We start from the raw sequence: 9,689 nt of genomic DNA on the forward strand, positions 1-9,689 counted from the left end.
TGATTGGCCAGCTATCCAGTGCGTTGTGATTGGCCGAATTCCTTAAGCGTGTGATGGAAATGTTATGCCCCTTACCATATTGTGATGCCTGTGGCAACCACATGTGACGACCCCGGGCTGGACTCCGCTTCGTCCACGGTGAAAGCCACAGCGCAAAGTTGATGTATTTCCTCCGCGACCAGCACTGATCAACTCCAGGCATGACGAAGCGGATATCGTCCTCTTTTGGAAGACCAAACAAAGTAGTTTCGCTTTCACAAGGAAAAACACAGCACCTTCATGGCGGCGGCAGCAACAATACTACAGCGAGAATAAAAGTTTTTAGGTAGGCGTGGCTGACTCTCTTAACTTTTATAAAGAATATCTCTTTGGATTTGAGACTTTAGTCTTTGCAACTTTACAGATCTTCTTTATGCACCAAGAGCTTGTAACACTCCAAAGAGAAAGGAAAAATTAAAATCGCATCATATGACCCCTTTAAAGAAAGTAATTTATTTTTTTGCTAAATCTTTTTTGCTCTTATGTGTGCATGCAGTCTGTTGAAGAAAAGGGTGAGAAAGCTGTTAAAGACTCTGAAGCCCGTTTGAGTCACATGCAGCGGGAAGTAGAAGGAATCCTGGGTCGTGTGGAATTGCAGACCGGCAAAGATGCGGCTACCTTGCAGGAGCACAAAGAGATCCTCTTCTCCATCAACACAGAGGCACTGGACACAGTACACAACTTCATCAGCTCAGAGCTGCGGCAAGATTTACCAACGGGTACATGAGAAGCTGTGAGGGAAATGTGACATTTTGAATGTAGTCCATGTGTACTGGGCACTGATGTGATGTGTATTTTTGCAGGAACGACTCCTCAGCGTAAGGAGTATGTGTATCCACGTGTGCTGAACAAGCCGAGGATTCGAGAGGAGCTGGAAGATGAGTTCAGAGCTCAGCAGGAGCAGCTTCAGTGTGCACTGAGCCAGTGTGAGACCGTCATAGAGGTAGAAGAGGAGAAACCTCACGACCAGGTATTACAATCATACGTTTTGACCATCCATATTCCGGAGCTAGTCAGTGGAAACACTGCTTTTTAAATTTTATTAAGAAGCTGTAGATGCTCTTGTGTGGACTGGTGTAACCTCAATTCTGTTTTTAGGACTCTCTGGAGGATGAAGTCAGTGTTTCTAGTGACGGAAATGTCACTGAACAGTCATGCTCTGATGAGAACCTGATGTGTTACGAAAACGGAAGGGTTCCCTTTTTCAAGGTGAGACAATTTGGACCCATTTATTGTCATGCACAGGCTTAAGGTCTGGTCACATTAGCAAAATTTTTTGGGGCCAAAAAAAGGTCCATTGCATATTTTCAATAATGTAGCAATGTGTGATGCACATCTCGCACAAAAGTCACTTGAACCAAGCAGCTTTCTGTCAGTCAATGTGAAAAACACTGAACCCATTGCCAAATCTGTGTTGGGAAATGTCTTGCCCTCAAGCAAAATTGCCAATTATTGACAATACTTTGATCTTTTATTTTTTATTTATTTTATTTTTTTGTCAGAAGAAAAGCAAGAAGGAAAACTGCAATAAATCACTGAACCGTTCAAAGGTGGAGAATGAAAGCACGTCTACGCCACCACGTTCTAAACTACCACTCAGGTGTCAGAATTAACAAATTATATTCTGGTTTTTATTCTTTCCTTGTACGTCTTAAAGAGCATTGTTTTAACTATGTGTGTATGTCTTTTTAAATATGACTTATGTATGTATTTAGCTTTCATATGTCTGTTTCCTCACAGTTCAATAATGTTTTAACGTCAGGGTGATTTCTTTTGTTACCTTTTCTGTTAGTTTCATTAGAGTTTAGAGCTCGTTTAATTTGTGATTTTTGTTAAACATTTGTATGTTTAATTTAAAAGCTAAAAGAAAATGATCCACTTCATATTTGAACCAATAAATATATTTTTAAAGTATTGTTCTGTTTTAAAATGTTTGTATAAAGTTTATTCTTTCTATTGCATTTAGTTTGTTGACTAACATTGGTGCTCTTTGTAGATGTATGTTTTCCTCAAATTTAAGAAACATAAGGTTCTTATTACAAGAAAATCATGTTTGCGGATTGCTGCATTTAATAAAAAAATTAAAATGTAAGAATTGTTGTAACCTTATTTTAGCAAACTTTGTATTGTGTAAGATAAATGCATCATTCAAATTTGTAAAAATCTGGGCCCGTATACAAAACATTTTCTTGCCACTAAGAGTTCTCCTAAATAGCAGTAAAAGTTTTTAGCTTAAGAGTTTTCTATTAAACCTACTCACAAAGCCGCCGAGACAAACTTTTACTAAGGAATAGCGTGACGTCTTAAGCTAAGAGAAAGGGCTGGGTTGACCTTGTTGCTATGGATGATGTCGGCATACTTGCAAACAGTGCACACCGTGATTAGCTGATAGGGGTCTCTGTCAGAGATTTATTCATAGAAATATTGTAGAGTGCAATATTATATTGCCATATTCAAATAAAGGTTTAAAAATGCAGGCTAAGTGTCACTAATTAAACAAGTATATGTTCAGCTAATTGTCAGCCTCTTACATGTGTGCTTCTCATAAACAATTAGTGAATATGCATAAGAACAGCCTTTTAATAAACAGTAGAATAATCATGGCTGATAGTAAGGCATGCAAATGTAAAAGAAAACCAAACTGGGCGTAAGAACCGCTGTTACTACTTACCCAACTTTTGGAAAATTTGGAATTGGGATAACCTCCAAAACCAAAAAGGAAAAATTGCATGGTAAAACATGTGCAAATAAATGCAGCGTGTTTCTAAAATGTTTGTTCTGAGGCAGATTGCTGGCAACAGCCATTTTAGCCCGGCTGAAAAAAAAAAATAGAAACCATCACAGAATTGTTTATGGTTTTACTGGTTATAATGGGAACTGTAATGGTGCCTGTTAGTCTCTACTGGTAATTGGTCGCCTTCTATTGTTGGCTTGTTAAAACCACTAATGGAACGTCCCAAAACACACTACAGAAAACCATTTTTAATTAGTTTAATCGTTGAAAGTTGAGGATTTGTAATGTTTGTAATGGTATTTTTAGTGGAAACCATTAGAATTTCTGTGATGGTTTCTATTGGTTTCTTCAGCAGGGAGGATAGTATGGGATCAGATTCCTGCCAAATGTATTGCAGTCACGGATAAAAAAAATAACAAGCATGAAACCAAAATTTTAAAACGCAAGTAAAGTTATATTGCACAAAATTTAAAAACGAAAGCAAAGTTTTCAGAATAGCAAACAATGGTCACGGATTAAAAAAAAGTGTAAATCAAAAATGTAATAACGCGTTTAAAAAAAATAAGAATGAATCAACTTTAAACATTTAAAATCATATTGCACAAAACTGAAATAATGCAAAATTATCCGAATTGCACACAAAATCATGTTTTCCTTGGTTATATTTCTATTGTTTTTGTGCTCAGTTTTCTGCAAATATTTTTACTTTTTGTATGCTTATGCTGTTTTTCACTTCACTCTTGTTTCCACGTTCTGCGCTGCTTCTTCCAAAGTTTCATGTTAATCAGGGCGGGCTTAAGCGTCATCATTGGTCCACTTGTTCTAGATTGACAGCTCCTCCTCCAGCCAATCAGATGAAGAGGGGCGGTGACGTCTCTCCAACGCACCTCATTAGCTGCTGATGCTCAGTGTTCTGTTCACTTTTACAGATGAAAATGGATAACTGTCAGCTGGGAAACATCTTTCCATACAGGACACCGTTATGTGTTTGTCTGTCACTGATACGCCTACCTGGCGAGCCGTTAACGTTAAATGAGTCAATCGGGAATTTAATTTTGAATGAATGTAACGTTTTTGCATTGAAAACGATCAACAGTGCAACAGTTACAGAGGCCAGGTGGATTTGATATACACAATGATTTATTTGCATATTGTGTGTATTTACATAGCTACATATATACTTGCCTAACACTATCATATTAATGTTTCAAATATATAAAGTTTGATCATAATATGAAAGTAAAACAGCCAGTAGGTGGCTAAGTTACTATCTTTAGAGTAAGACATTAAATCATTCATTCAAATGGCTGATTCATTTAGTGAGGAATAAAGTGAATCAATACGGAAGGCTGCTGTGTTGCTTGTAGAGGACACTGTTCTGCTGTGGCTTTGTTTGGACTCTTCGTCGAAATAGAGCAAAATGAGAAAATAGTTACTATTAATAGTAAACTCACTCAAAAATATACTTCTTGTTATATTGATTCCGTTCAGTAAACATTTGCAATGGTCCTGATATTAGGAAAAACACTTCCTCGTGTTTTGCTTAACTGTATGTCATTAAAATAAATTATAGTGCCATTCTTTACAAACAACATTTATTTTAAATGTTAAGCCTATAACTTATTTAAAACTAAACTAAAAACTAAACCTCCTGCTGGGCTCTCATACCCCTCATTTCCATGAGTGAATCATTAGACGCGGTGTAACATTTGGTTGATAAACTATTAGCCTATTTATTTTGCAAAGAAGGTTTTGTACTTCTCTCGTATCTGAATACTTAAACAACATCCTTCACATATGCAAAAAATGTGTTTGGAAAACACTACGGCATGGCGATGCTCACGCTGACCGGCAAAACCTACATATTGTACAAAAGACAAGCTAAATTGAGTCACCAGTACCTTTTGTATGTTTAGTTGTCTCATTTACTTTGATGATGAAGAGGCTGAGATGTAAAGATTGCAATGTTGTTGTTGTTTATGACGGGATCCGCCTTGGGTTCCTTGGGTTCCTCACATCAGCGGAAAGATGTGATAGATAAGAGCAAGACATCATTCAAAACGATCTATTTTTTTATTTGTGTACCTTCAAAATAACAGTGAAACGTTGTACTTTTGTAAAATGAAGAAAACATACAAAATGCACTTGCCGTCTCTTATACCTCTTCCTGAAATGAAGAAAAACTCAGCGATACTGTCTAACACTACTTGTCACACACAATGAGAAATATATTTATAGAAACCTTGAAGTGCCCACTTTTACCTGTTTACGTTTTGCTTATTTGCCATTAAATGCATTATATAAGTCACTTTAGAATATAAATCATAGCATGTTCAGAAGATAAAAAACGCGACGTGTAGTCCGGAAAATACGGTAGCAAAATTATAGCTAATTATTTTGCGGGACCCCCTGGCTTTGGGTTACGACACAGACCCCAGTTTGAAAACTGTAAAAGATTGCAATGTTGTTAAAGTTATTAAATTTTTGATTTACACTTATTATTTTTTGATCCGTGACCATTGTTTGCTGTTCTGAAAACTTTGCTTTCATTTTTCAATTTTGTGCAATATAATTTTACTTGCGTTTTTAAATTTTGGGTTCACGCTTGTTATTTTTTTATCCGTGACTGCAATACATTTGGCGGGAATCTGATCCCATAGGATAGGCCTAGTTTGTGGTTTGGTCTTAGTGACTTAGGAGTCCTCTTCACTACTCCTAACGTTCCACAGATTTAGGAGCTAGTTTTAGTGCTAAAACGCTTTGTGAAATGCTCTTAGAGCAAAAATTTTGGAGTCCTAAATTTAGGATAGACACGCCCATTATTTTTAAGATTTTCTCCTAAATCGGCAAGTTATGAGCTACTTTGAGATGTTTTGTGAATACGGGCCATGGTGAGAAGCCAAGTAGAAAAGCAATATTAAATCCTATTGATTTATTTTACATTTAATCATTTAGCAGACGCATTGATCTAACGCAAATTACAAATGTTATTTTAAATGTTTTTTCTTTACACTTTACGATTTTTGATGGTTGATTTTTCTCGTCCCTGCATTTGTGCACAAAAGAGCTTTTCATATTTTGATTTGCTTGCAGTAAAGCAGGCCTATCTGAACTTAAATGCGTACTTTGTTTCTCCGAATATGTATATCTGGAACGATCTACTAAAGTCTGGATAATAATTGACACCTGAATAATGACATCGATTATAATGATGATTTGATAGTCTTTAACGATAACCATTGATTTGAAAATACAAAGAATAAAAATATGAGAACACTTTTTAGACCCTTCATTTTAGTCCAAATTAGTCCAATTACAAACAATGGGGTCACTAAAAGCGCTCGTTTCAATTTCTTTTCCCACAAAGCGTTAATTGCTGAGGTCCAATCAGAACAGCGGTCTGTACCACGTGTTTGAATAACACATTCTCGTCCAATCAGGACCGCTGTGTACCACGTGGTTTAATTTCGCGTCTGCGAAGGGAAGCCAGATTACAGCGGAACATCTGAAACCTCAGTTGTACTCAAAGCCATTATTAAGAATGTAAATATACACACAATGGTATGCAGTCGGATGATTTGACCCTGGAATGGATTTAGAGGAGGCTTACCAGGTGGTTGGAGAGTTCGGTAGACACCAGAAGCGGATGGTCACCATCCTGGTGTTCCTACAGGTAACAGATGATAGACGCAAATCTATAAATACTGGACAGACATGTGTTTGTGTAGTTAAACTCCTTTATATTTCTGATCACACAAGCCAGTAATCTATGCAAAATGTATATTTGATGGCTCAAACCTTTGAAGCCATGTCATATTTGCATCTTATCTTCAGGCGATGGGATGTCTATATCAAGCAATATTTTGGATTAATTTTCAGAGTTGTATCTCCTGCTTTGATTTCCTTTCAGACTTCTATTTCAAAAAGTGTGTTCTTCTTTGCCTGTTACTCAATAGTGTCTAAAAAAAAAAGTATTAAGTCATAAATATTTTGAAATATGATAGGAATGGAACTATTAGAACCTTCTTAATATAAAGAAAAATATCTAAAAGTCACAAACAATTTCTTTACAACTTGTGTGATGTAGCTTAAATATTATGTTTATGGAACCATCCATATTTAAGCGATTTAAAGTTATTTTTAAAAAATCTATGAAACTCACCAAAATCTGTCTAATGTTGTTTGTCCTATAGCAGGTGAATATGGAAATGAAGTTATAAATTATTTTGTGGTGAGAAGGGATACAATTAACATTATAAAAAAAGTCTAAATGATCCTTTTCTACTGCATTGGTAGGTAAGATGTAGTAATAAGGTTTCTTTCGAAGATGCACTTTATGTTTCTGTTTTCCTTCATTTTAATATATTTGAAATAACCTACATGAGTTATGGCCTTAATGAGAAATAATAAAGAGAAGATTTGATTATATTAACATTCTAGTGATCATCTCTATATCAGGGTTTTTATTTGAACTGATTTGAGATCAGATTGGATATTGTTCATTTACTGGTAGGACACTGGGCCTAGATCATTAAAAGCTGAATAACCTGAAATATTTGTCTTGCTTTTACAGATTTACATGGCATGTCAGTCCATGCTCATCATTTTAGTGGGTGCTGTGCCGGAATATCACATGGAACCTGTTACTGGAGATCCGCATGATGATATAACACGAAGTGTGAAATTCACAGAAGACGTCAGCTCAATCGTGACCGAGGTAAGAGACTGTCATCAATTTAGCACATTAAACTAATTTGTCTTAAACTTGGCTCATCCTTTCAAATACAGGTCTCACCTATACTTGATATCAAGTAGGTAAGAACTGTCTATTAATCTTTGTGTTTGGTCAGGACAGCAGGTATATGCATACATATTTGAACTGTTTGATATTCTGGTCTGTTCTGGTCTTTTTATGCAGTGGTACCTGATTAAGCATGAAGCCTACAAAGTAAACTTGGCTGGGTCTCTGTTCTTTGCGGGTGTGCTGATCGGAAATGTCCTGTTTGGACCACTCTCCGATAAGATTGGCAGGAAGCCGGTTTTCCTTACTAGTAAGATGGAGCTGAACTGGTTTCTGTTCTTTTATAATAGTCTATAGTAAAACCCTAATTCTGCAGTCTGGGTAAATGTTTGATTGTAGAATGTCAGCCTTATAGTAAGTGTTCATTTTAAGTAATGTAGGACTAAAATTGGAAAATGTTTCAATTGATAGAATGTTTCATAAGGAGGCATTACATCATTGTAATATGTGCATACTGCTTTGTGATAGGTCTTTTCTTTTTTGCATCTATTTAATCATCTATAACTGCTTTACATGTGATTTTAATGCGCAACCAACTGAAAACCAAAAGCAAAGAAACAAACATAAGGCCTAGACCTTCCTAAAACAACAGTTGAATGTGTTGCTGTCCTGGTGACCTCTATTAAAACTGTTCTCTCCCAGGTCTGTTTTTTGAGGTCTTGTTTGGGTACGGAACAGCGTTAGCGCCAAGTTATGAGGTGTTTGCTGTGTCTCGGCTGCTGGTGGGAATGATGAACGGAGGAATGGCGTTGGTCTGCTTTGTTCTTACTCAGGAATATGTGGGGAAGTCCTACTGGGCTTTGACAGGTACACATGAATTAAGATTTAAATCAGTTTTGTTGTTTACTTTTGACAGTAGTCATGTAAAGCTTATGTGATTGTCTGTGTTTCAGGGACCTTGACTAATATGACCTTTGCAGTGGGCATCGCTCTGTTTGCTGCGTTGGGTTATTATGTTCAGCCGTGGCGGAACCTAGCAGCTGCAGCCAACTGTCCTGGACTTTTGCTCTTCCTGCTCTGTGTGTAAGTGAGCGGTGCGGTCAGATAGCTACCTCCTGTTTAACTGACGGTGCTTTGTAAAGCTGCACTTAGTGTTGGTTTTAGGACACTTTAAGCATTTGTGAAAGTATATCTTGAACAAAAACAAAGTTTAGAAGAGTTTTTTTTTGTGTGTGTGTGTGTTCTGTTGAAGGAATTACAAAAATAATTATACACACTACAGTTCAAAAGTTTGTGGTTGTTAATATTTTTAAAAGTTTAGAAGAAGTAAATTAAGACAATTAAAGTAACTGTTTTCTGTAATATGTAATATAAAAAAATATATTTATTCTTATGGTTGTGAAGCTGAATTTTCAGCAGCCATTACTCCAGTCTTCAGTGTCACAAATTATAAAAAATTGTCAGAAAATTTTAATATGCTGATTTGGTGCGCAGGAAATATTTATTATTATCAGTGTTGAAAACAGCTGTGCTGGTTAATATTTCTGTGGAATCGTGATACATTAAAAAAAATAAAAAATTTAATGAGTAGAAAGTTCATAATGTCTTTATTGAACAATATAATGCATCCTTACTGAATAAAATATTAATTTCTAGATTGTTAATCTCTAAATTCATAGTGTAAATTATATTATTTTAAATGTTTATTTATTTGTTTAAATATGTGACCCTGGATCACAAAACCAGTCTTAAGTCGCTGGGGTATTTTTGTAGCAATAGCCAAAAATACATTGTATGGGTCAAAATTATAGATTTTTCTTTTATGCCAAAAATCATTAGGATATTAAGTAAAGATCATGTTCCATTAAGATATTTTGTACATTTCCTACCATAAATATATCAAAACTTAATTTTTGATTAGTAATATGCATTGCCAAGGACTTAATTTGGACAACTTTAAAGGCGATTTTCTCAATACTTAGATTTTTTTGCACCCTCAGATTCCAGATTTTCAAATAGTTGTATATCGGCCAAATATTGTCCTATCCTAACAAACCGTACATCAGTGGAAAGCGTATTTATTCAGCTTTCAGATATATTGTGTGTGTGTGTGTGTGTGTGTGTGTGTATGTATGTGTATATATATATATATATATATATATATATATATATATA

At 35.6% G+C, this 9,689-nt stretch overlaps 2 protein-coding genes across 4 annotated transcripts in view; both read left to right on the forward strand.

Annotated features, from left to right (window-relative positions):
* The window catches only part of kif11 (kinesin family member 11), an 11,911-nt gene extending 9,780 nt beyond the window's left edge, over positions 1 to 2,131 (forward strand). For 2 of the 3 annotated variants that reach the window (XM_016269714.1, XM_016269715.1), the window contains exons 20-23: positions 536 to 758; positions 843 to 1,009; positions 1,138 to 1,248; positions 1,542 to 2,131. In XM_016269714.1, coding sequence (XP_016125200.1) covers positions 536 to 758; positions 843 to 1,009; positions 1,138 to 1,248; positions 1,542 to 1,652 — 612 coding nt within the window. In that variant the 3' untranslated portion in view covers positions 1,653 to 2,131. The remainder of the gene's footprint in view (positions 1 to 535; positions 759 to 842; positions 1,010 to 1,137; positions 1,249 to 1,541) is intronic. The other variant, XM_016269716.1, reaches the window with a different exon arrangement.
* Positions 2,132 to 6,213: 4,082 nt separating this feature from the next.
* The window catches only part of slc22a15 (solute carrier family 22 member 15), an 8,056-nt gene continuing 4,580 nt past the window's right edge, over positions 6,214 to 9,689 (forward strand). The window contains exons 1-5 of the mRNA XM_016269717.1: positions 6,214 to 6,446; positions 7,347 to 7,490; positions 7,692 to 7,824; positions 8,217 to 8,381; positions 8,468 to 8,597. Coding sequence (XP_016125203.1) covers positions 6,363 to 6,446; positions 7,347 to 7,490; positions 7,692 to 7,824; positions 8,217 to 8,381; positions 8,468 to 8,597 — 656 coding nt within the window. The 5' untranslated portion in view covers positions 6,214 to 6,362. The remainder of the gene's footprint in view (positions 6,447 to 7,346; positions 7,491 to 7,691; positions 7,825 to 8,216; positions 8,382 to 8,467; positions 8,598 to 9,689) is intronic.

Source organism: Sinocyclocheilus grahami, unplaced genomic scaffold (genome assembly GCF_001515645.1).
Source record: "Sinocyclocheilus grahami isolate Dianchi unplaced genomic scaffold, SAMN03320097.WGS_v1.1 scaffold54.1, whole genome shotgun sequence".
In the NCBI taxonomy this organism is placed as follows: domain Eukaryota; kingdom Metazoa; phylum Chordata; class Actinopteri; order Cypriniformes; family Cyprinidae; genus Sinocyclocheilus; species Sinocyclocheilus grahami.